Below are 24,933 nucleotides of genomic sequence, written 5' to 3'. Positions count from 1 at the left end.
GATTCGCTGAAGGGACCCATGATCGAGTTGCCGTTGATCGTAACGATTGTCAGTGATGCTTCTGTGTCTGTTGCAGCTGAGAAAAAAGGAGCCGCCGCATCCGATCCGCGTGGCGAAGACGATCGACGTGATAGCGAGAATCACCTTCCCGGTCGCCTATTTCATGTTCCTCACCTTTTTCTTCATCCACTATAAGGGCACCTCGTAGAGCGGCACCAGGGGAGGCGATCGTCGAGAGGACTCCACCGGTCGATCATCGAATCGACGGGAGAGAGGACGAAACTGTCCGCGTGTTTCGCTTTCGGCTTTCGATAGCCGCTTGTATAGAAGAGGAGAGAGGAGAAGAGAGAAGTGGATCGCGGGAAATCTGTGACCGGGAGAAAACGCGGACGGGAGGAAGGACAAACTCTCGCATCGTATCGGTGGATTAGCCTTTTCCTCGTCTTTACTTACTACACGCGATTACGGTTAAGAGCACCATTTCCCGACAAGTTCGATCCAGCGACCGATCGACGACGAACCCACGCATACATGTACTCTCTAACACCTGAACACGAACAGACACCGGTACGAAACATGAAAAACAGTTGGAAGAACAGAAAGTACAACGCGATACAGACACAAACACACACATATACATTACACACGCTCGATTTCTTTACTTCTTTTCTTCTCTTGTCGGATAGTCACGCCGCTAATTCGAAGACGCTTCTCTGACAAATTAGCTGAACGAATCAAATCTTCGTATATTTAAGGGAAAACAACGTGTTACCACTTACTCTCGTATAATCTCACAGACAGTAAGAATTCTAGGGGTAAGGTCGATGCAAGTGTCGTCCATGAAATCGCTAACTCGTGATTCGCCTTTTACTTAACGATCGACCTCTTTCTTTTTTCGGTATCTTGTTATCGATTAAACGACATTCGCGGCGAGCTCGACGCGATCGCGAGAATTCTTAGCTCTGTATTCGTGTAGACGTTTAAGCGAGAAAACAACAAAACCAAAAGATCCAGACGCTGAAACGCAGAGAAACACGAGAAAATGAATCGAGAAGAAGGAGAACGAGGAGGAAGAGAGGACGAGTAAGCAACGCGAGAAAGAGAAAAGACGTTCGCTTTTGAAAAAACCGGTGGGGAGCAGGGCTGCGAAGCATACAATTCCGCTGTACAAAAAGAAATAAACTATATGTATATATACGCATACATATACGGTATCGTTTATATGTATATATATGTATACATATAACATTTTGGTTAATCAATCGTCGTTCCATCGAAGCTTTTTCGGTAGATATATCGCGTATACGTACATACATTACATGCGATGGATATACAATTAACAAACGTATAATTTATATATATACATATATACATATATATATGTATATACATATAATTTCCTTTTCTCGATCGTTCAGGGCAGCTTTCGCGCTGACGTAGCTTTTAACAAGATTTGTATCCTGCGTACGCGATCGAGGGAGAGACAATGCTCGCGTCAGAGAAAACGGGGGAAAAACGAGGGAAAAAAAATGAAGAACAAACGAATCTCGGTTTCGACCGACGTCGCCGTTTCGGCGCTGAAACGATGCGAAAAACGCAACACGACTATTCAGGGGGATATAAACGTATTACGGGTAAAGCTTGCGATTAGGTCCAACGAAGCGCCGCCGACGCTCTTCCGACGCGCGAGAAGAAGCGGACTTATCGGTAGCGCGATATAGCTAAACCAAACCAAACCGGAAACGAATATAGAAAATGCCGGACGAAGGGAGAACAGTTACGCTTCGCCCGGTTCAATCGCAACATTGAAAGTAATTACGAAACATGCCGTTACGTGTCGGGGGGGAAACACTGCGAACCCCCCGAAGGGACGCAGAGAGGAAACCAGGAGAAAAGAAGAGGATATATTGAGAACGATCAAAGAAACCTCACGACGTAACCGGAGAGGCAAAACGTTCCGCGTTTTTCCGCAGTAATCCGTGTACCTTTAGAGATCTTGTAACTGCTCGACACTGTCGACGCTGTCGTTATTATTACTACTACCACTACTACTGCTACTACTATTATTACTACTACTACTACTATTACTACTACTACCAACACCACCACCACCACCACCATCGCTACTGTTACCATTACTATTACTATTACTAAATTACTATTACCATTACCGTTATCAGTACTACTTCTACTACCATTACCGCTAAGGGGAAGTAACTATTATTACCACTGTATTACCTACTCGATACCGCTACTATCGTTATCGCTACTTTTTAAGCATAGTCGTTATTGCCGGTCGTTCGCAGGGATTAGACCGGGGAAGACGCGGCCAAGATGCGCCGGGCCAAGAAACTTCGCTTTTAATAAAAATCAGCAATACATCGATCGCAGACCAAACCGACGCGACGCGTATTCGACCATACTCCGCGAACCCGTCGACGTTCACGTTCGCGTCGACCAGCATCCAACGTTCTTAGGTATTAACATCAGTTCTAGTACTCGTAACACGCCAGAAACTGTACCTTCTCCTGCGAAATCGAATACTCTTGTAGACAAGTCATCAACTCCGAGAACATCGTTGAATTCGTTTGATTTTCTTCGCGCGAAATACGAAATAACGGCTGGTAGCGAACTCGTTCGCCAAACAGAGGAAAAAGGCTCAAGCTGCTCGAGCCTTTTCTCGCTCGCGTTCACCGAGAAACTTCTCCCAATGTTACTGTTTTATAGGGAGACGCGTGAAAAAGATCAACGTAGACCGGACAAATTACTGCGAGAATCGTGTCGGCTCGTCGCTTACACATTCCCGTCCATAAAAAAAAGTCACCGGACATTTATTCAAATTTCATTAAAGGACCTATATTGTGAAACAAAAATGGTACTTACTAATTTTTTCGAATGTAGAGGACACATATTTTCTAAATTTTAATTATTCTTATATTTTCTGATTTTTAAGATTTAAGTGGGGTAATTGTTTCTCAATTTCGCTTCTAGAGCTGTCCATAGTCATCCCACAAATTCTCAATCTCTTTGTTCCGACATTTATTCAAATAGGATATTTGCATTCAAGTATTATCGTATAATATCTTCATCTAATCTAATCAAAATGAGACAGTCAAATCGAACTGGAAGCTTGTATTCTTTAATTACCATTTTATCGAAGATAAGTAAGTGTCCGGTGATTTATCGACGGGAGTGTAATACTAGTTACGACCATATTGTTCGAAAGATTTCGTAGTTTGTTCGCGAGGAGAAGTTTTCGCGGGACCGCGAGCGAGCAGCGTAACCACAGCCCGTACTCGGTAATGTATTTATTGTATTTACGAATACGATTAAGACCGTAGCGAATTAGTCGTACGTCAGCGAATGTCGAGTACAAGCTTCTGTTGTATCGCGGCGCTGAATTGAACCGGGTATATATCGACGGTGTAGCGCGTAATCGACACAACGAATACCAAATACATGTAGAAAAAAGAAAACCGGGAATCGCCGATCAGAAAACGAGCGAACGTTACTCTAGAACCGTTGGTGACCGAGAAGAAGACGCGACGATTTCATCGAGAACAGACTACACACTTCTGTACTACTTGTACCAGATACACTTACGTTTTATACGCGTCGCGTGTCATGTCGGCCGAACACGTTGTCGTTTAGGTGATAGGAGAACGGGGAAAGGGTGATAAATTAATTAATCTTGTTAACGTTTAATACTCCACGGACCAAGACCTAAATGTTTAGTGTCGTACGATTAGCTGCACTCGCGCGATACTTTCCAAAGCGTTCGCCTTTCGTTTCGCATCGATCCCCGCCGAATCGATTAAACTGTAAAACAGAGAGAAAATATTATCAATTAGAATTCGGGAAAACTACGAAACGGACGAACGAACGAACAAGCGTTGCCGAATACTGAATACAGTCCTCCCTCGCAAAGCGTCACTTTCGTCTCTACGGATACTGTTACATTTTTTATTATATCATAGCGAGTTACGCTCTCACTTTAAATCAGTAAGTATGGTCGATATTATGCCATGTACTTAGACTCGTTTTAATTAGAAAAATCTCACAAACACGTTGGTCAAAGTCTGTAAAAAAGGAATGAAAAATAAGAAACTTTCGCAGCCTTTTGATGCCGGCTGCCTCGACCCTGAATCCCTCTTTATCATTTCGGCACTGTCGTCTATGTTCAGCAAACGTCAAAGAACGTAGTACCTCCGCGCTTTCTGAGCCTCAATACTGTCCAATCGCTTTTCACACTCGCTGTAATTGTATCAAATATAACTTAAATGCAAAATTTCGAAGTTTAAAGGTTCGAAACTCCGTTGGAAATTCGAAACTTCATACTCCCGAGGTAGTAACACTATGCGAGGGAAGACTGTACATGAATACGCTACGAGCGAGCCTTTGCGATATACATTATAGAGTACCTACGATCTTCTTTTCCGGTAGCTTGGAACCGGAAATCGGCTTCGGCGTCGACCCTTGTTCGCGAGAGCGACGCGATCCAGTTCGAATCGATTCGAAACCAAAGATCCTGTTCGAAAGAAGGAACGAGAGATCCATCCGCCGCCGCCGCCGCACACTTTTGCGTTCGCTTCGACGGGTTTGATTAAGATTACGCTTACGCTTGCGCTTTCGCTTTCTCGCCCGGCCGGGAAACGAACTGGGGAAACGAGAGACAAAAGCGCGATTCGATGTGCCATTACAAGCAACCTCGGTGGAACCGTTCGGAACCAGCGCAGATAGAGCCAGCCGATTCTCCAAGCACCGCGAGTTGTCTCGAGGAAAACAGCAAGACAGCGAGAGAAACGAAAGCGTTCGAACGGTACTCGCGTTCACGGGGTAGTAAGGTCGGTTCAGGGGTTTAGAGATTTAGAAGGTTTATATAGAGATCGATTTGCAAATCAATCGTTCGAGCTCTTTTTCTCTCTCTCGCTGCGTTAGAACGAGAGTCCGCGTGTATTACAGAGTGTTCCAAAATCCGTACGCTTTGGCGCACCCTGTATATTTTCCAGTCTATCTCCGATTTGATTCTGGTTATTTTTGTACCTTTCGACTGTGTCCAGAAACGTAAGGGTAAGAAGAAGAGCACACAGAGACTCTTACTCACAGAGAGAGATTAGAGACGAGTGTACGCGCGTGCGAATGGTGTTGCCGTTGCCGTTTCCTACACGCGCCTACGATGAAGCTTCGTTTCTAATTGCGTCTAACAATAAGAATGATAGGGGGACTAGAGAATCGGAGCGAGAGAACGGCGTTGGTGTTCACACTCGTCGTGTTTCACGGTCACCGGGAATCTCGAGAGGGATGGATGGGGCCCTAGTAGCATTTATGTCTGGCATTTTGTTGGGCCTTCATTGCAATATTGGTTGGTTAACCAGCCGGGCCCTCTTATTTTTACAGTACAGTAAATCCTCGACTTACGCGGATTCATAGATACGCAGATTCGTTGAAGCGAATCAGGAAAACCAATTCCGAACAGTGAAATTTGTTTTTTAATAACTGGACTGCGGATCTTTATGCATATTTATGGCTTCTAGAAATATAAAAATGCTAGAATATAAAATTCCACAGAATTCAATACGATTTTTACTTATTTCGGATCTATAAAGGCTACTACCCCACTGAAAATAAGATGTTATTTGTTCCCACTTTCTTGAAGTTCACCTGCAAAAATTAAAAATTCCATGAACATCCGCAGGTCAACCATAAATGCTACCAGGGGGGCGATGAAAACCCAACTTACTCTTGTTAAACTGCGAGTCGATCCAATCCGATACACCGATACACAATTCACCGTTGCCGTTTATCGACCGGTTGTTTTTGTTTATTTATCACGGGCTACACGAACATTCAGAGATTGTGGCTAGGGATTCAATCGTTTATCGTCGTCGATTCGAAATCCAAATTACCAGATACTGCTACCTATAATTACTAGACAGCGGATTTTATCCCAGATAGCACAAAGACGTCTGCTGTTGGACATTCAGACGAAGAGTAAAAATAGATTCCGACAAAAACGAGTTTGAAGTTAAACCAATAAATACAATAGCTTTATCAGAAGAACGCATGTATAAAACTAACAATTGCAATTAAAAGCATAATGAAAATAATAAAAATTAAAATCACAAAAATTAAAATTGATATTGAAATTGAAGTAGAAGCAAAAACACTAACTCGAACAAATAATACCAATGCTGATACTAGATTATGAATATAAAAACCACACTGTTTATGATCTTAAAGATGTCTTTTTAGGACCTAAGATTTTCAGAACTAAAATAGACGTAAAACGGACGTCTTGAAGACGTCGTGTGCTATCTGGGTATGCATTTATGACAAAAATGAGTAGGTGTAATTCGAAACAGTGAAAACATTAGAAGAATTTAAAAACACTGTTATATATTATTTTCGACCTATTAAACATATTAAGAAAGAAAATAAATTTCTATTTCACTCCAGTTGGTTGCAAATCCGATAGAAAATGTTTATTTTGCACAGAGATCCGCTGTCGACATATCGTCATCTTCGATCCTTTGCATTATTCGTTTGTATAATGACGATGAAACGTGTAAACGTGTATCGCATAGTGGGCACCGCGAGAAATATCTCGTCGATGAGAAAGAGGGAACGCCATAGAGAAAAAAAGAATGATAAAGCTGTGATGTTATTAACAGCCGTTGCGACACGGCTAGGAACGAACGCGCGACTATTTTTGCAATACGAGCAAATCGAGAACCTATTTGATAAATAGATACGGTTAACTTTCTCCGGTGAAGTAAAATATGAAGATGGACATGAAGATGAAGAAGATGATGAAGAAGAAGAAGAAAAAGATGCTTTACGCGAAACCCATACACGCGTATCTGTGTGTGCGCGCGCGTATATATATGTTTGTATGTATGCAACTAGAATTCTTTCCGCTGCGACGAAACGATTCGATGGCCATGAATAAAAGAAGAAAAAGATTTGTCTTGGAGCTGAAGCTGTGAACAAAGAAAAAGAAAAAAGACATCAATTTGAAGGGAAGAAACGTTATCACCGTCTGTATCAAAAGAGCAGCCAACCGTGATGTACAATGACGCTTCGAAAGGAAAGATCGTTTTCCTATGTACGTTCTCTTCTTCAATACATCGAAGACGCAAAATTCAAAATACCGATGAATATCACGTTTTTTCGGAAAGGCATTCATTTATACGCATATACAAATACATATACATATGCATATACATATACATATGTATAAGTATACATACACGTAGGTAACCACGCGTGTAAACACATTACATATAATAATACTAATAATTATAATAATGATGATAATGATAATTAATTATACCGATATGCACTGCGTATAAACGTTTCGCGATCGAAAAGCAATCGCGCTATCAAGATCAATACATTGCAATGAAATTGATTCACAAAACTGCATACGTATTAATTACATTGATAAATAATTTCTAATCGTAAGCGTAATCTTACTGATTATTATATCGTAACGACGATTGATTATCTGATTTATCCGGCTGTGTTTGTAACGTACGTGATTAAATATTAAACTATCAACTTAAACAGTAACGTGCATTCCGTCTCCATGCTTTCTGCCTTTCTGTCTCCTCTCTCTCTCTCTCTCTCTCTCTCTCTCTCTCTCTCTCTCTCTCTCTCTCTCTCTCCGTCCGTTTGTCTCAGATTACTTATTCTAGAAAAGATAAGTGGACCATGACTCGTATAAAATCGTAGAAGACCTTTATTTACAAATCATTCGTGTTTCACTCTGCTCAAGGAGATGTATGACTTTTTCGTGGCCAAATCGTGCCAGCCCACAGGACCTCTTTCACAGTCAGCGCAAGCCAAATATTTCACATTGTCCACGGTGTGGGAGACACCGATATTCTCGAAAGTGTACATGTCCTCTACCAGCCAGTGCTCCGTAACAAGCTCTTGTTGATCAGCTTCGCCTTCTCCTTTTCTTTGCACGTGTGGCAAATTAAACTAGAATCACATTTAATTACAGTAACTACAGCTTTTACATAGCGTATAACGCAAAACTGTATTTACTACCACTAGAAATTGCTGTACCATTATTCAAAATATTGTATCAGGTATTATATCAGTTTTATATCCATAAAATATAGAATGGAATTATTCCTGGTCTGGAAGAAATCTTTACGAGGCATAATTTGCATTATTCGACAGCACGTACCTGTCGCAGCTTTATGAAAATAGCTAGAATAATGCAAATTACACCTCGTAAACATAAAAATAGGACTTTTGATGGAGACAGCAGTCTAGATGGATCTTTTTTTATCTAGCGCTTTTGAGAAATGAGAAGACGCATCCTGCATCTTGCAATCCTGGAAACGAGACTACCCCCAAATCCTTAGCACTCGGAGTTATTTTCATTCTAGAACCAAGTTTTTCTTCTGACCTAGAATATTTCCATTTTATAGGATTTTTTAAATTCTATGCATATGAAACTGATGTACAATACTGAAATGTTTAGTTGATAATGTACAAAATAGTTTAAATAATGGTATAACAATTTTTAGTCACCATTCATGTGCAAAGAGTTAAAAGCTTTATTCTGTTAAATTTTTCAAATCAAGAAACGCTACAAATCCACGAATCTCTGCGGTCTAACAGTAAAGTAAACAAACTTTGAGGTTAGGTTTCACAGTGTCGCAAAGTATTTACACACGAGCAGAGCCGTGCAATGCTTGAAAATGTTTCATAGCTATACGATTGATTGGCGATTCCTTTTCTTCTCTATTTTTTTTGAATAACGTTATGTATTAAACTGAGAATCGATCACCTCTATGTTTACTAGCCGGGCTGCACCTGCATTCAACATTTTGGAGGGGCAAAATGTGCAGTAAACTTTCGTCTTGTTTCTCTTATCTTTGTCCACCAAGGAACTCTGATCCGTTTCCGTCGACATATTTCTCGAAGAATGACCCGGTTATTTAAACATATATTGTAATTACAACGCTATAAACACCAGCATTGACGTTTTAAATAAAACAACTAAGTATTTACAAAACTATCTATATCGCTCTGAATCGATCTGCGGCGCGATACATTCCGGCGATTCGATAGTCGTGCAGTGCGCTGTCGATCGTCGATTTTTCCAGACGCGCAATTTTTCAAAATTACATCTACCGTAGGCGGTAATGTAATCGTTGGTTCGTTCAATTTTTCTCTTGCTTAACAGCGTCCAACCGAATTCGTGAAATTTTTCGTCAAAAGGCATTGGATCCGTCCAACGTTGTTGATTCTCTTCAGGGCCGATGACGAAAATTAATTCTCCTTTGAAATGATCGATGTACTTGCGAAACGCCGGTCCGTTGTTAAAGTAACAAAACAGAAGGGCATGGTTCTCCGGTGCGCATATACTTGTCGCGTTACCTCCGTTAATAAATGACATGTTGCTCAGAAACAAAGGTGGAGAATACTTACTGCACCACCATGATCCATCCAATTCTATACCGGCAACCTCCAACCCTTGAAAAAGAGGTGTCGACACATTATACCAGTTTCTTACGCTCCCGTCCATAAATCACCGGACACTTACTTATCTTCAATAAAATGGTAAGCTTCCAGCTTGATTTGATTGTTTTATTTTAATTAGATGTAGCTATTATACGCGATAATATTGGAATGAAAAATTAAATATATACATATACTATTTGAATAAATGTTGAAGAAAGAGATTGAGAAATTGTGGGACAGCTCTAGAAGCGAAACTGGAAAATAATTACCCCACTTAATTAAATATTAAAAATTAGAAAATATAAGAATAATGATTAAAACTTATAGAATAGAGGATATTTTAGTCAGATTTGATTTACACGTTCTCTACGTTAGAAAAAATTAGTAATTACCATTTTTATTTGATAATGTAGGTCCTCTCGGTGACTTATGTCCGGGAGTGTACGCGTACTCGTCCTGCGTGAAAATTAATTGAATTTACCAGAATACATTTGAAACAACCACTCGAATAATCCAGTCCCGCATCCTATGCTCGTTAATCCAACCACATCATGCTTGTCAATTAATTCTTTCACCCAACGTAGATCGTTCATAGTTGGTAGAACCCAGAATAATCGACATTTCTCAAATTTATTCGAACTACAATTAACGTTAACAATATCTTCCCATTTTCCTTGATCGTAGAGCGCGAGAACCGTCTCCTCGATATTATCGTCGCCCATAACTCTGTCGGTGAACGGATAATTTTCGGACGTGATCCAGACGTTTTCGACTCTGACAAGACACTGGCTCGATTTAGAATTCGCTTAACGATTGTTTATTAATAGTACAGAAAAGTCTTAGATAAGATCCTTGAGTTACGTAATTCGTTAAATTATATATATTTGTATCGATGACAAAATCTGTCTAAAGTTGCAGACACGTTATCGTTCGAGAAAGGCACGGTATTAGAATGTTAGTTGCTTAAATACAATAAGTCGTTCTAAGGCTAAAATGAAATGTTAACGGTATAAAATTTAATGAATAAATTAATATATACTACAAAGTTCATACATTACATTAATAATTTAACGAGTTAAGGCACTGTCAAGAACACACGTGGACCAGAGTGGACACGCGGACACGTGCATCAGAGTGCCCACGCGTATCTACTAAAAATATCTCGCATAATTCACGTTATTTTAATTTCGAATCCAATTCTTGAATTGCGTAATGTATGTCGTCCGTGGAGACGTTTAATAAAATTTTCTGGTATATGTCGTTCCTCGAGTGCTCGCATATCAACAATCTGCTTGCTCCTAATCTTCCACAAATTGCAAGCATCTCCGTTACCGTAGGAATTTTGATGCCTGTAACGTAAAAATCGAATGCGTTATTTTGAGGAAATATATGCCGATATATATATGTATATATATACACCAGAAATAAACTGGCCAAATATAAACTGACCATCGAAGGAGCATAGCGCCTCGAGCTGCCTGTACGCATCTTTGAAGTATACTTCCTCGATGGATGTCCGCGTTACCTCCGCGGATATCGCTTGTAAAAACACTTGCTCCATTTTCGAGCAATGCTTTATGGCCTGAACTTTTGCGGATGCGATCATTTCGGATACAGCCACGGTGACATCTTGAAGGGATATCGTTTCAGCTTTTCGCGACTCGGCGATCTCCATTGCACGACGACATATATCTAAAGCTCGCCTGGCATCTCCAGATACGGCAGAAACTTTTCTGTAACAGTACATTTTTTCTGAGCAACAGCAATTCAAAATTTCACAATTCCATTGAATTGATTTGAATGAATACCGTGCAACAAGTTGTACAGCTTCGCTCCTGAAACCGCTGAAGTCTTTCAATCTGGACATTACTATCTCTTGTAACTGTTTGTAATTGTACGGTTGAAATGTTAATCGCGTAAGGCCCAACCGTGACGTAACACGGCCCATTAACACTCTTTCAGGCAAGTCCATAGTATTGGCAATGGTCACCACGATCAGCTGTGCTGTTGTCTTTGTTGGCCAATCTAATAAATTGTATACGACATCCTGGCGCTTTGTGCACAAAAAGTCGAGCTGCAATAACAATTAATGAATGAATCGCTTGGACATCGATTAAATTGGTGAAACCGTTCGAAATAAATCATACTTCATCTACAAGAAGCAGCGTCATTTTAGAACTGGCCCTGTGAAACCTCTGCTCGAGTACACGATAAGCTTGCTCCCAGGTAACTGTTCTACCATCCAGCTGTTTCAAAATTTGCACGTAAGACTGTCTCGGTTCTGTTAATTTCATTCCATTAATGGTAACGTAATCAAAGTTATCTAATTGGCCTTTGATTATCAGCTTCTGCAAGCATCTCACAGCCTCGTTTACAGTTGCAGTCTTTCCAGTCCCTGGTACTCCGCTTATGTATATGCACCTGTGAAGAATGTTCATATCAGTCTTATAGTTTTATAAAACTTAAACAAAACTTTAACTTTACAAACCTACCTCCACAACCCTTACATTACAAACTGCGATTTACAAGATAGAATTTTCTTAATCGATACGTACCCTCCACTCTTGTCTTCCAATTTTCCTTTGAGGAATGTGAAGATATTATTGAACTCCTCTTCTCTGCAAGGCAAAGACTTTGGCACAGCGCTAACGTGCAATCTAGATCTAGCCTCCTGCAAGGGTGTAGTTGGTTTCAGTAAGGCGCTGCATCTTTTTCCGATCGAGGGTGTTAAATTGTTAGGTTTCAGCGAACGCGATTTAGGGGTGCTCGGTAGAACTCCATCTAGTTGCGCTTCAATGTTTCTTCTTATACTATTTTTCTTTTGCGGCGTAGAAGCTTTTTTCTTTGCGGAAGAAATTTTAACGCGTTTACACATGGTGGTCAATGATTCTTCCTCCTCGTCGCTTCCGTTGTTATCAATGGAGTACACACTTTTCTGCTTACTCTCAGAATTTACTCTTTTCTGTTTGTCCCCTCTAACAGGAGTGATCGTAATTTCAGATGAGGTTTTAATAGATTTATAAAAGGTAGCTAACAATTCCTCGTTACTTTTAGTTTCATCAACATGCTGTCCATTCTTCCGAGTATCTTCGGCGATCGTGCTTCTCTGTCTGCTGGTTCTGCTGGGTGTATCAGGTAATTTCTCTTGTTTCTTAGCCTGCTCTCTGGCCACAACATTGTTTGTCTTACCATTTGCTATATCTTTCAATTTGTCAGACTTTCTCATCGTTTTGATTTTTACTATTTCAATATCTGTACTGCTATCGGTCTCATTATCGTTTATAGAAGGATAACGATTCCTTTTGTTGATCCTACTACTTTTGGTTTCTTTCGATCTTTTGATTTCATCTTTCAAGTTTGTTTTGTCATCGAGCACCGTGTCTTCGTTGTAATTAATGTTCTTTTTGCTCCTAAGGGATAAAGAATTGATTTGAGCACCTGCTGTATTATTCAAGGATTTTAACGAACTGCAATGATAAGAAGAAAGTCTCAGGGGTGGTCTTCTCGTTCTACCTCGTGTTAATATTTCATTCTCGGTTCCTAAATTTTTTAATTCCTTCGAGAGTTTCCCTTTGGTAAACCGAGAATCGCTTTTACTATCGTTACAAGAACTTTCGTTTTCTACGTCCGAACAACTTTTTCTACTCTGTTTCAACCCTCGATTACCTTGCGTTTTGCGTGTACGTTTTTCGCACTCGGAATCGGTATCAATTTGGTACAAACTCTGCTCCGTGGATCGTCTTAATTTAATTTTAAGTGACACTTCCTCGTCGCGTAAAATATGCTTTTTCTGTAGCGCGTAACGAACGCTATGAAATATAATTTCTTCATCCGAAGATACGTTTCCATTGTTCTTTTCTTTAACCTGGGATCGCGAAGATCGTTTTCTATGCAATTTATTCGTAGCCTGTTTAGTTACGCCTCTCGAATCGGAATCGGATTGTGCATCAAGGGCTGCGAGTATCTGATTGTCTGAATATTTATTTAATTTCGTAGTCATTGCAATTCTCTTCTAAATATATTTACACATTTATTTTGCACAGTACATTTCAAAATATTATTAATGCCTTTTTATAAATACACTTTCTAACATTTGTTCGTTATCTGACATCAAAAAAATGAAACGCCGGTATATAAATAGAAATATGTACTTTGCAAACGAAAGACAACAATAAACACACGTGTACTATAACTATATATCTGTATGAACCGCCAAATTTTTGTTTTCGTAACCCATAGATTGAGAGGATATAAGAACGCGCACGACCGAGATTTTTCTGCCTCCACTTTTGTCGGTATAGACAGAGATAGACCATACCCACTTTTAGCATGGAACAAAACCTATATCACCGTAGACTGCCAGCACCGACTTTCGGAAGTTTACCTAAAATTCGATGTCGGATGTCGATAAAATAAAATTCTACATTTATGACGGATGTCGATAATATATAATTCTATTTGTCAAGATGCCGTTATTGTGTTATTGTTTGGGTGTTTTGTCGCTACGAGAAATAGCGCTTTTAGATTTTATGGAGCAAATGATTCTTGCCGCTATTTACATTACACATTACGACAAAAATGGTAAGGATTGTCCGCTAGGAATAGTTCCGCGAGGAAAAGAGGATATAGTCCGGTTTCTGAAACCGGCCTGAGAGTTTTAGATCAATCAGGATTATGTTGGATCACGAAAGACCATAGCTCTCAATTATTCCTTTCTAGATGAGTCACTAATTAATTTATTATTAAAATAACAATTAAAATGATTAAAACTGATTGAAGAATTAACCGATTTTATTATCTCTTCGTTTGTTATTTGAAATAACCTTTGCCCGACGTTGTTGTTACATATTAAAAAATCGTAGAAGGCGGCTATCGGAAGATTGAATAGAACTGAGTGAGGAAAACATGCGCTATTATAATAAGCTCCTTACGGCATGAAACCATATTAAAGTTTAAACCTGAATAGAAACTACAAAGACGCCGAAATCGTGAGTATATATACCGCAGCTTTGTTTATACTTATCAACTATATTCAGACTCCAATAATGTTAAATATATAAAAGGAGACAGGATGAAAACGACTACGTTTCGCAGAGAAGAATACGTTCGAACGGATAAACGAGCGAAGACGATGATGTTCGATGATGGTTACGGACAGTCGAGTGTAAAGCAACGTGTAAAGATGTCGGAGAATCAAAGGATAGGGGTGATCTTCGTCGTGTTCGATTCTTATTTTAGCCTTGTAAGGTTTCTGTGTGCGGGACTGAGGATACGCCAAGGTATTCTTAAATCCTCGTTAACTTAATAAAGACCGTCTTAAGACTGTTTGTCGACTTAGATCACGACAACATATAGGAAAAGAGTCGCAAGGGTACATATGACAGGGTCGGGCCAACACGCCGGTGCATATTTAAACGGAAGTCGAACGGCGCTGACACGAGCCGCATCCAACAGTGGACTAACAACAACCACATCCTACTGTTCAACTCCAACGTTCGCGTGGTCCAGGCGAAATAAACCCGAGACGTGTACTTGGATTAGTTCGTTTTAGCACGTTTTTCTCCAAGTAGCTGAAAGGTGAGCCGCTCCAGCGACGATCGCTTTCACGTCCGTCCGGTTTCTTTCTCGGATCTTCCCGACAGATTGCGATTCGCGCGATAGTAAAAGAACTGTATTCTACATTAGTGTGTTCGGAATATAGGCTGACTGTAAACGCTCGGATTCTACATTAGCATTACCTGTATTAGCATTAGTAGTACATTACCTGATCTTACATTAGGGTGCTCGGAATATAGACCGATTTTAAACGCATCGTGTTCTACATTTAGGTGCTCTGAATATAAGCTGACTGTAAACGCATCAGATTCTACATTGGGGTGTTCGAAATATAGACTGACTGTAAACGCAGTAGATTCTACATTAGGGTGCTTGGAATATAGACTGACTGTAAACGCATCAGATTCTACATTAGGGTGCTCGGAATATAGATTGACTGTAACCGCAGTAGATTCTACATTAGTGTGCTTGGAATATAGACTGACTGTAACCGCAGTAGATTCTACATTAGGGTGCTTGGAATATAGACTGACTGTAAACGCATTAGATTCTACATTAGGGTGCTCGGAATATACATAGATTGACCGTAACCGCAGTAGATTCTACATTAGGGTGCTCGGAATATAGATTGACTGTAAACGCATTAGATTCTACATTAGGGTGCTCGGAATATAGATTGACTGTAACCGCAGTAGATTCTACATTAGTGTGCTTGGAATATAGACTGACTGTAAACGCAGTAGATTCTACATTAGGGTGCTCGGAATATAGATTGGCTGTAAACGCATCAGATTCTACATTAGGGTGCTTGGAATATAGACTGACTGTAAACGCAGTAGATTCTACATTAGGGTGCTCGGAATATAGACTGACTGTAAACGCATTAGATTCTACATTAGGGTGCTCGGAATATACATAGATTGACTGTAACCGCAGTAGATTCTACATTAGGGTGCTCGGAATATAGACTGACTATAACGCATTAGATTCTACATCAGGGGGCTCGGAATATAGATTGACTATAACCGCAGTAGATTCTACATTAGTGTGCTTGGAATATAGACTGACTGTAAACGCAATAGATTCTACATTAGGGTGCTCGGAATATAGATTGACTGTAAACGCATCAGATTCTACATTAGGGTGCTCGGAATATAGACTGACTGTAAACGCATCAGATTCTACATTAGGGTGCTCGGAATATAGATTGACTGTAAACGCATCAGATTCTACATTAGGGTGCTCGGAATATAGACTGACTGTAAACGCATCAGATTCTACATTAGGGTGCTCGGAATATATATAGATTGACTGTAAACGCAGTAGATTCTACATTAGGGTGCTTGGAATATAGACTGACTGTAAACGCATCAGATTCTACATTAGGGTGCTCGGAATATAGACGGACTGTAAACGTGCTGACTGTAAACGCGTCGTATTCTATTAGGTTGGAAAGAAAGTTCTGGCAGTTTTAACTATTAAATTCAAATGCACATATCTCAGCTCAAACAAAACTTTGTTAATCAAAATAAAGTCCATTGCAATCAATGCACTTTTGCCAACGGGAAACAAGTTTTGTTATTCCGGTTGAATAAAATTCTGGAGTCCTGGAGGCGACAAATTCGTTGAATGCCGTTTCAGCATCTCTCTGAGATTTGAAGGATTTCTCACGCAAGACGTTGTCTAGGTGCTTAACATAGTGGTAATCGGTGGGTGAGAGATCTGGCGTGTATGGTGGATGAGGTAGAGTTTCGTAGCCCAATTCGTTAAACTTTTGAAGGGTCCGTCGGGCGACGTGTGGCCGGGCGTTATCGTGGAGAAGGATAGGACCATTTCTGTTGACCAGTGCTGCACACACGCGTTGAAATTTTTTAACCACCTTTGTGCAGTACGTTCGTTAGTGATCCCAGGGCCAAACGCCTCGTTGATATCGCAAGCAATTTCGACAGCTTTCCGACCTAGTTTGAACTGGAATAGGAAAATTCATGTTCGAATCTGCTTCTTGTCCATGTTGTTTTCAACACCCTGAAAAATCGGGAAAACTAATTTGCAAATAAAATTAATATCACATTTTCATAGAGCGAAAAATGCACTTTAAAATTATATACAAAGTCAATGCAATGTAACAACAACTTAATCGAAAATAGACCATTTAAAATCAAAATAACAAAAACCGCAAGAACTTTCTTTCCAACCTAATACATTAGTGAAAGCGAAAACCTGCAGTAATTTTCCAGTTTCGTTGGTTTGATTTCAGATTTTAGAATGTCTATCGTTTCGGGACCCAGCTTTGAAGCCTACTCATGGGGAGGTCAGGGCGGTGGTTCCAGGTTTGGTAACATGACGGCAGCGGACAAGGTGCCGCCAGACATGATGCACCTGGTCGACGTCCACTGGTATCAGTTCCCGCCGCTGAACCCGATGTGGCATGGGATTCTCGGTTTCGTAATCGGGGTGCTTGGTTTTATCTCTATATCTGGGAACGGAATGGTCGTCTACATTTTCCTCTCAACAAAAAGTCTTCGCACTCCGAGCAACCTGTTCGTCGTCAACTTGGCCATCAGTGACTTTTGCATGATGCTCTGCATGTCTCCGCCTATGGTAAACAACCGAGTCAATTCATTCGGACGCGGAAACTGTAACGGATGCAATTAAGGGGGTAGCCTCGTTTCCAGGATTGCAGGGTGCAAATTTCAAGAAAGTGGGAGCAAATAAAATCTTATTGTCAGTGGTAGTAGCAGCCTTTATAGATCTGAAATAGATCTGAACACCTTTAGAAACCAAACATGCATAAAGATTCGCGGTCTATTTCGCGTTAAGATCGTAGTCTCGTTTCCAAGATTGTAAGGTTGCGGGATACGCCCCCTCATTTCTCGATAATGCAGAGATGGGGTGTTTCAGTAGTCAAAAGATCAATCTAGGCCGCAGTCCCACTCAATATGTAGTCCTATTTTTACGTTTACGAGGCGTAATGTGCATTATTCGGCAGCATATACCTGTCGCAGCTTTATGAAAATAGCTACATGCGTAACTTTATGCTTCCGAATAATGCAAATAACGCCTTGTAAATGTATAAATTTTGAGGGGGACTGCGGCCTAGATTGATCTTTTATCAAGCGCTTTTGACGCGAAATAGTCTGCGAATCTTTATGCATTTATGGTTTCCGAAAATGTTCAAAAAATGCGAGAATATAAAATTCCACAAAATTTAATACGATTTTTATCTATTTCAAATCTATAAAGGCTACTACGACTGACGATAATAACATTTTATTTGCTCCCACTCCCTTGAAATTTGCTTGGAAAAATTAAAAATTGCATAAACATCCGCAGTCTAACGCGAAACTAACGATGCAATTCCTCTGTGCCGATAGGTAATCAATTGCTATTACGAGACATGGGTACTCGGACCTCTGTTTTGTCAAATTTACGCGATGGTGGGCTCCTTGTTCGGATGTGGCTCCATATGGACAATGACGATGATCTCATTCGACAGATACAACGTGATCGTCAAAGGTTTAGCCGGCAAACCATTGACCATTAACGGAGCAATCCTCCGTATACTGGCTATATGGTTGTTCTCCTTGGGTTGGACTATCGCGCCTATGTTCGGCTGGAACCGGTAATTCCTTCAATTCGATCACCGAAATCGAATACACTTAAACGCGCGGTTTTCTCTCCTCAGATACGTTCCCGAAGGTAACTTCACCGCTTGCGGCACCGATTACCTTAGCAGAGACCTCTTGTCTATCTCCTATCTCGTTATGTACGCCATTTGGGTCTACTTCACCCCGCTGTTCCTCATCTGCTACAGCTACTGGTTCATCATCCAAGCGGTCTCCGCTCACGAAAAAAACATGCGTGAACAAGCGAAAAAGATGAACGTGGCCTCTCTGCGATCATCAGATAATCAGAACACTAGCGCCGAATGCAAACTGGCGAAGGTATTAATATTCGCCGTGTATGAACCAGCGTATATAGCATCAGATAGTATACAATATACAATATGTATACGGAGACACGCGATTGATTTCAGGTTGCTCTGATGACGATTTCCTTGTGGTTCATGGCCTGGACACCGTACCTGGTGATCAACTTCGGCGGCATCTTCAACCTCATCAACGTCACGCCGCTGTTCTCCATCTGGGGCGCCCTGTTCGCCAAGGCCAACGCCGTCTATAACCCGATCGTCTACGGAATCAGGTAGCTATCGTTGAGAGCTCAAAAGAGTTGACACAATCTACAATTGCTCTGAAATATTAAGGGGATAGACTCGTTTCCAGGATTTCTCGATAATGCAAAAATGTAGTTTTTCAGTAGTTAAAAGCTCTAAATGAAAGATCAATCTAGACCACAGTCGCCCTCATAAGTCCTATTTTTACGTATACGAGGCATAAGTTGCATTATTTGTCAGCATGTATTGCGGTGAGATGACAAGAAGATTCCTGGCAGCAGTATCGCTAGATGAGGGGAGAGAGCAGGAATTGTGGGGGAAAGTTACCCTCTCTTTGCAGACGAAGACGAAACGCGTCACGTGATTGGGCCACAGCATAAGCGTGGGGAATAGCGTCGTAGAAGGGGAAGGTAGAGGGGGGGCACAAGTCTTTTGCACTGGCGGCAACTCATGTCGAGCGAAGATATTTTGCTTTCTGGTTCAAAAAAAACGTTGACGATCCAAACTTGACAGGGTCGCTCCTCAAGATAAAAGTCTGCTCTATCGAGTGGTATAGTTCGATTTTCCGCTGGACCCTTATTTTTGAGATAAATTGAAAAATATCCTCAAAAATTGGTGTTTAAACATGTTTAAACAATCATAATGTATTAATAGTGGATATCACTGTATTCGGGAAAGTCTACAGAATCTTTTGCTGCAAAAGATCACAATAATTGTTTAAAGTTGAAAAATATGTTTTTTTTCAAAGTTTTTTCACGTAAACGTAAAAATAGGACTTTTGAGGGCGACTGCAGCCTAGATTGATCATTTATCTAGCGTTTTTGACTACTGTTGCAATCCTGGAAACGAGGCTCCCCCTTAATTGACTTCTCCGACTGATTTATTCAACGATTTCAGCCATCCGAAATACCGAGCCGCGCTCTTCCAGAAGTTCCCATCGCTGGCATGCGCCGGTGAACCAGCCCAAGTCGACGCGACCTCCACCGTCTCCGGCACCACCACCGTCGCCGACAGCGAAAAAGCGAACGCATAAAACCGTCTCGTTCCTGAGCAAAATATCTCGTGAGATAGCGTGCTTTAATTCGAACTGAAGCCGCGCAACGAAACATCACGATTCGGTGCAAGATTAACGAACCGCTAGGAAATTCAAGATGACGCGAAGTTTCATTGCAGACACGAAATTGTAAATATTAGCATCGGTCGTCGTGTTAAGAAATATTTTTGTACAAATTTACAGGGGACACGCTTTGACTTGAGAGATCGCGAGAACGCGGGTTCGAAGGAGAAGAAAGAGGGACAAACACCATCGACGCCGGGACAAGCGTATCCATAACTTCGCGACGCGAGTACCCAGTATACGGAATTGTTCCAGCATGCGGCAATAAATGAAACAATCTTCTAATCCTCCCATGATCGACACGCAGTACCGACGATTCCCATTTGCACCACAATGCGAATCGCGTAGCGTCGAAACATGGGCGGCGATTTCAATTTTGTACAGTTTATTCCGCAGCAATATACATGGTCACTTTGGTATAGCAGGCGCCTGCTCTATGTTTACTAGTTTAGTAAGCACGTATCACACTGGCGTGAGATACGATGAGAGCGTCGTATCTGTACCTTAATTTTATAAATACAAATGCGAATAAATTATGCAAGCAACGACCAATGTATTCTTCATTGACGAGCGTTTTTGTACACGGAAACATGTTTCTCGATTCTTTTATGATTTTCCAGCTTCCGAAGACTTGTCCCCTCCAGCGGCACCGGCACCAGATTCCTCGGCCTCACCGCATATCAAAAACGGCAGTTTCTCCTTCAACGCAGCTCTGTACTTTGGATGGCTGCACAATAAATCGTCTCTTTAGTACACGGCCGTTTGTTGCTAATGCTTGGAGTTTAAACAGTGCACGCGTACCTGATTCCGTAAACGATCGGATTGTATATCGCGTTGGTTTTCGCGAATAGAGATCCCCATATCGTGAACAGAGGAGTGATCAATGTCCGATTGAATATTCCGATATAGTTGATTACCAGATAGGGTGTCCATGCCATAAACCATAACGAGATCGTAGTCAACGCTACCTGCAAGAAATTTTCCGCTAAAATGCTTCAATTCAATAGCGGACCCTACACGGTCAATCGGAATGACAGTCACGTCGAAGATTGACATTCGGATTGATCGTGAAAGATTAATACTGACGGACTGATGAAATGGACTGACGGATTTCCAAATATTTGGAAATATTCCTTCGTGATTGAAGTAAGGATTGACAGTCTGACTGTTCAATGTTCAATCAGACTGTCATTCCTGATTGACCGTGTAGGGTCCGCTAATAAATGGAAAATTACAGCATGCAATCGTACGATGCAAGCAGAAGGCTGGCATTATGGCGTCAGAACGATGCGACGCTCGAAGCTGAGCGTGCTCTTGAACTGCTTCTAATTTGACAGCACACCGTGCCAGCAGATATCAATACTTATTCGGAAGTAGATGCGTATGGTATTCTGCTGAAAAATCTGTTGTGATTTCGAGCATTTTGCTTACTGGGTATAGAAGTGCTAGTACCTTAGCCAATTTTGCTTCGGCGCTAGGGCCCGATTGTTCTCCGGACCTCAGAGATGCAACGTTCATCTTCTTCGCTTGCTCTCTCATTCCTTTCTCGTGTGCCGCAACAGTCTGTTTTAAGCAAACACAATCTTGAAATAAAAGCCGCGATGAAACATGTGTCGATCGATAGAATTACTAAGTATATTTACCGATACGATAAAGTAGTAGCTGTATATAATAGTGAACAGCGGTGTATAGTAAACAAACACCGAGTAAACTAGTATGTACGATTTCGAGGACCAATCTAACGTGAGATAATCCGTTCCGCAGGCAGTCATATTACCCTCTGGGACGTATCTAATTAAACAATTCTCTTTGTTAAGCGTACGCGAAGATATTATAATTTCCTGAATCATGAGTTACCTATTCCATCCCACCATAGGTAAAATTGCCCATATTAGACCAAATGTCCATATAGCTAGTATTTCGGCTATCACTCTTTTTATAGTTAGAGGCGTTCCAGACATCCCCTAAAAGTAATCCATTCTTTTAGAACTTGTCTTTATTGTTAACTATCGGTATCTTGTTGATATACCTTCACTATAACATTGTATCTGTCCTGAGCAATGGCTGTCATTGTCCAAATAGAAGCGCATCCGCATAGTGAACCAACCAGTGCATAAATGTCGCACATTAAGGTTCCTGAATAGGGGAATACCGTTTTAATAACTATAACTACTTTAATGAAATAGTTTCGTGCCCATTCTGTTCTTACCCAAAACCCATGTTTCATAGAAACAACAGACCACCATTGGAGGACACATAAAACCCATCATTATGAAATCGGAGAAAGCTAAATTGACTACGAGTAGATTACTCGGTGTTCTCAAGGACGGTGTCATTAAAAATACGTAAACTACTACACCGTTACCAGACCAGCCGATGATCCCCAGTATGATCATTACGACGCCTAAAATTTTATGCCATAGCGGGTGTAACGGTGGAAATCGGTACCTATGTTAAACATAAAATAAGATGAAAATAAGATGCTCCGGTACTTCAAATGAAATTTTAACGATTACCAATATGTGTCGATTAAATGGATCATTTCTTCGGGTACTTTACTGACGACCGTTTGATTATTAAACCGCATTATCTGCCTTGCAAACTGTGGTCCGAGAGTAGTCGTTAAGGTGAAATTCGGTGAAGGTAAAACTCCGATTGATAAGGGGGTGGTCATGTTGCGAATATCCATTAAAGCAGTTATCTCCATATCTTGAAAATAAGCATGCACGTCTTTGTTAATGAAAAATACATTTATTGGGTTAGCAAGAAAGTATAATTTCGGTATTTTCAGGTGAAATAAAATATTTTTTTATTCAACCCAATAGATAATATTGTCCAGACCAAAGCACATACTTGTAAACTAATGTTATAACAGGATTTTGTGAAAAAAGATCACGAAGAACAGTATTTAAATTTACACATCGACAACTTTGTAAAGTGCATTCCTTATGCACAATTGAACTGATCGCGCACAACTGCAGCAACTCGAACTCCATGCATCTCTTATACCTGTTCCATAAGATCAGATCCAATAATGTGATCCAATAAAATATTCAAATGAAACCGTGCACAGTTCTATTAGATGCATTTATATCACTTGTGCAAGTAGTAGTACGAACCGATGCATACAAAAGTCCTGTCACCCATCATTTAAAGTAATCTGATCAGCATGAATCATTACGTATGCCTTTACAGATTAAATTTGTATAATTAACTTAAGTGAGAAATGCACGCACAATGTACTAGTATAGTATAGCATTTTGTAGAATTTATTTCTTGAAATATAATTACACGATCAACATCAATTAATTACTTGTGAAAGTCTTCGAATATGTTGACTACGTCCTTCTTGAAGAGCCTCTTCTAACACTTGAGTAATGTGTAACAAATTGTTGGGGTCTGTTTGAAGCAACACATGCTCAATACTCTCCTCTTTGTCTGGATTCTTAATGGATAAATCCAATGTAACAAGGGGTGCAACTTGTTTTAATAATGACCTTGATGCAAGCTGCAAAGGAATATATGTACTCCATTAATTGTTCGAATATTTGTTTATATATTAAAAGCAATGACAAACCTGAACTTCAAATCTCCATTCCATATCATGATATTCGGGCAGTTTAAATCCAATATTGGCGAGTACACCTAATATCTCATCTCTTTTACCATAATAAAATTCTCCCAGAATTACTTCTTGATCCTCTGAAAATCCCAAAGCAATTACAGAATCTCTAAAATCCTTGGCACTCAACTGTAACGCAATAGAATCGAGATTATTATCTGAAAACAATGTAATATTTACAATGATATCGAATGTTGCATTACTTTGTATCTACAACTTTCTAATAATAAATTAACAAGTCCTTCCACTGAATTTTTCATTACATCCACTTCGAGTTGCAATTTCTCTGAAACAGTAATACGAGTCGAGTTGAAAGAAGTTTCTATAAAAACATCAAGACAATTTATTTCTCATCTTACTAACGAGCTGCTGTATTATACAATTTCATGTTTGGCCCTTTCTGTAAATAATCCAAGGCTAATTTACAGAAGTACTGTAAAACTGTGAAAACAAATAAATCCATTCGAATTGTTCGTACGTAAACAAGATCAGCGGTAAACAATGCAACTGCACATACCTTGAGGTTCATGATCTGTAAGAAGCAAGACATGTTTCTTATGATCTGGTTTTAATGTCAGCAACATTGTCGCTCTTTTTATGAAAATATTAAAAAATATTTATATCAGAACGAATTGTATTGCATTTTTAGATTTAAAATATAATGATCCCCGTTTCTAAAGTAAGCGTAAATAGCTTGAAGATGACATGTGCCGCCATATGTAATATAACCAATAAATTGACAACTCGTTGTCACGAACTATGCACCTAAATAATAATCGTCGATAAATCTTTGTTTAAACATTAAAAATATATTTACTTTATCTACCTAGGTTTAATATTTTTATGTTTATGCGTACCATACATATACATAATAATCATATTCATAGGTTAGGTAATTATCATACGGCATTTACGATTTTATCTAATATTTATATATATATACGCACGTGCAATTGCAATTATTTACATTGGTGCTAATGT

The 24,933-nt window shown here is 40.1% G+C and overlaps 7 protein-coding genes and 1 long non-coding RNA gene across 19 annotated transcripts in view; 3 read left to right on the top strand and 5 right to left on the bottom strand.

The window, feature by feature from the left end:
- Positions 1–3,796, top strand: part of Phcl-1 (pH-sensitive chloride channel 1) — a 79,583-nt gene extending 75,787 nt beyond the window's left edge. For all 11 annotated transcript variants that reach the window (XM_076439269.1, XM_076439262.1, XM_076439261.1 and 8 more), the window contains one exon: positions 77–3,796. In XM_076439269.1, the coding sequence (XP_076295384.1) occupies positions 77–208 (132 nt within the window). In that variant the 3' untranslated portion in view covers positions 209–3,796. The remainder of the gene's footprint in view (positions 1–76) is intronic.
- Positions 2,369–9,068, bottom strand: Strat (RAB interacting factor STRAT). The gene is made up of 2 exons (XM_076439305.1): positions 8,807–9,068; positions 2,369–7,986 (listed from the first exon to the last, which is right to left on the bottom strand). Exons 1-2 carry the CDS (start codon positions 8,930–8,932, stop codon positions 7,753–7,755), a joined length of 360 nt encoding a protein of 119 aa, XP_076295420.1. The 5' UTR covers positions 8,933–9,068; the 3' UTR covers positions 2,369–7,752.
- Positions 9,035–10,222, bottom strand: LOC143216344 (uncharacterized). Its single transcript, XM_076439299.1, has 2 exons — positions 9,965–10,222; positions 9,035–9,495 (listed from the first exon to the last, which is right to left on the bottom strand). The coding sequence occupies exons 1-2, from the start codon at positions 10,203–10,205 to the stop codon at positions 9,035–9,037; spliced, it is 702 nt and encodes a 233-aa protein (XP_076295414.1). The 5' UTR covers positions 10,206–10,222.
- Positions 10,223–10,277: 55 nt separating this feature from the next.
- Orc1 (origin recognition complex subunit 1) lies at positions 10,278–13,734 on the bottom strand. Its single transcript, XM_076439252.1, has 5 exons — positions 12,039–13,734; positions 11,631–11,904; positions 11,292–11,557; positions 10,933–11,216; positions 10,278–10,832 (listed from the first exon to the last, which is right to left on the bottom strand). The coding sequence occupies exons 1-5, from the start codon at positions 13,481–13,483 to the stop codon at positions 10,660–10,662; spliced, it is 2,442 nt and encodes an 813-aa protein (XP_076295367.1). The 5' UTR covers positions 13,484–13,734; the 3' UTR covers positions 10,278–10,659.
- LOC143216350 (uncharacterized) lies at positions 13,328–14,953 on the top strand. The gene is made up of 3 exons (XR_013010551.1): positions 13,328–14,471; positions 14,547–14,762; positions 14,822–14,953. It is a non-coding gene; the product is annotated as an uncharacterized LOC143216350 (long non-coding RNA).
- Positions 14,905–20,878, top strand: Lop1 (long wavelength sensitive opsin 1). The gene is made up of 6 exons (XM_076439289.1): positions 14,905–15,060; positions 17,297–17,640; positions 18,414–18,661; positions 18,725–18,983; positions 19,076–19,242; positions 20,111–20,878. Exons 2-6 carry the CDS (start codon positions 17,305–17,307, stop codon positions 20,244–20,246), a joined length of 1,146 nt encoding a protein of 381 aa, XP_076295404.1. The 5' UTR covers positions 14,905–15,060; positions 17,297–17,304; the 3' UTR covers positions 20,247–20,878.
- Positions 20,879–20,901: 23 nt separating this feature from the next.
- On the bottom strand, positions 20,902–23,786 carry Lop2 (long wavelength sensitive opsin 2). 2 transcript variants are annotated; one of them, XM_076439278.1, is made up of 9 exons: positions 23,644–23,786; positions 22,847–23,039; positions 22,540–22,778; positions 22,360–22,466; positions 22,188–22,294; positions 21,974–22,121; positions 21,783–21,893; positions 21,132–21,298; positions 20,902–21,057 (listed from the first exon to the last, which is right to left on the bottom strand). In XM_076439278.1, exons 2-9 carry the CDS (start codon positions 23,035–23,037, stop codon positions 20,937–20,939), a joined length of 1,191 nt encoding a protein of 396 aa, XP_076295393.1. In that variant the 5' UTR covers positions 23,038–23,039; positions 23,644–23,786; the 3' UTR covers positions 20,902–20,936. The 2 variants fall into 2 exon arrangements, with proteins under 2 accessions (XP_076295393.1, XP_076295394.1); XM_076439279.1 differs by lacking the exon at positions 23,644–23,786 and adding an exon at positions 23,184–23,458.
- LOC143216346 (COMM domain-containing protein 2-like) lies at positions 23,571–24,704 on the bottom strand. The gene is made up of 5 exons (XM_076439300.1): positions 24,470–24,704; positions 24,316–24,393; positions 24,156–24,238; positions 23,908–24,081; positions 23,571–23,838 (listed from the first exon to the last, which is right to left on the bottom strand). Exons 1-5 carry the CDS (start codon positions 24,534–24,536, stop codon positions 23,632–23,634), a joined length of 609 nt encoding a protein of 202 aa, XP_076295415.1. The 5' UTR covers positions 24,537–24,704; the 3' UTR covers positions 23,571–23,631.
- Positions 24,705–24,933: the final 229 nt, after the last annotated feature.

This window comes from Lasioglossum baleicum, chromosome 15 (genome assembly GCF_051020765.1).
Source record: "Lasioglossum baleicum chromosome 15, iyLasBale1, whole genome shotgun sequence".
NCBI lineage: Eukaryota > Metazoa > Arthropoda > Insecta > Hymenoptera > Halictidae > Lasioglossum > Lasioglossum baleicum.
The sequence above is the reverse complement of the archived record's forward strand: the minus strand, read 5'-3'. Positions and strand labels throughout refer to the sequence as shown.

Bases quoted from the DNA above. Each gene is read 5' to 3' on its own strand.
- Strat (XM_076439305.1), bottom strand. From the start codon at position 8,932: ATGTCGACGGAAACGGATCAGAGTTCCTTGGTGGACAAAGATAAGAGA. The intron at 7,987-8,806 runs GTGATCGATTCT...ATGTGATTCTAG, and splicing joins CCCGGCTAGTAAACATAGAG to TTTAATTTGCCACACGTGCA.
- LOC143216344 (XM_076439299.1), bottom strand. From the start codon at position 10,205: ATGGGCGACGATAATATCGAGGAGACGGTTCTCGCGCTCTACGATCAA. The intron at 9,496-9,964 runs GTAAATTCAATT...CTCTTTTTCAAG, and splicing joins GTTGTTTCAAATGTATTCTG to GGTTGGAGGTTGCCGGTATA.
- Orc1 (XM_076439252.1), bottom strand. From the start codon at position 13,483: ATGACTACGAAATTAAATAAATATTCAGACAATCAGATACTCGCAGCC. The intron at 11,905-12,038 runs GTACGTATCGAT...CATTCTTCACAG, and splicing joins TTGGAAGACAAGAGTGGAGG to GTGCATATACATAAGCGGAG. The intron at 10,833-10,932 runs GTCAGTTTATAT...TTTACGTTACAG, and splicing joins GGCGCTATGCTCCTTCGATG to GCATCAAAATTCCTACGGTA.
- Lop1 (XM_076439289.1), top strand. From the start codon at position 17,305: ATGTCTATCGTTTCGGGACCCAGCTTTGAAGCCTACTCATGGGGAGGT. The intron at 17,641-18,413 runs GTAAACAACCGA...CTGTGCCGATAG, and splicing joins TCTGCATGTCTCCGCCTATG to GTAATCAATTGCTATTACGA. The intron at 18,984-19,075 runs GTATTAATATTC...GATTGATTTCAG, and splicing joins CCGAATGCAAACTGGCGAAG to GTTGCTCTGATGACGATTTC.
- Lop2 (XM_076439278.1), bottom strand. From the start codon at position 23,037: ATGGAGATAACTGCTTTAATGGATATTCGCAACATGACCACCCCCTTA. The intron at 22,295-22,359 runs GTATATCAACAA...GATTACTTTTAG, and splicing joins GATACAATGTTATAGTGAAG to GGGATGTCTGGAACGCCTCT. The intron at 21,299-21,782 runs GTACTAGCACTT...AATTTCTTGCAG, and splicing joins CCGAAGCAAAATTGGCTAAG to GTAGCGTTGACTACGATCTC.
- LOC143216346 (XM_076439300.1), bottom strand. From the start codon at position 24,536: ATGTTGCTGACATTAAAACCAGATCATAAGAAACATGTCTTGCTTCTT. The intron at 24,082-24,155 runs GTAATGCAACAT...ATTGCGTTACAG, and splicing joins TAGAAAGTTGTAGATACAAA to TTGAGTGCCAAGGATTTTAG. The intron at 23,839-23,907 runs GTTTGTCATTGC...ATTCCTTTGCAG, and splicing joins AATGGAGATTTGAAGTTCAG to CTTGCATCAAGGTCATTATT.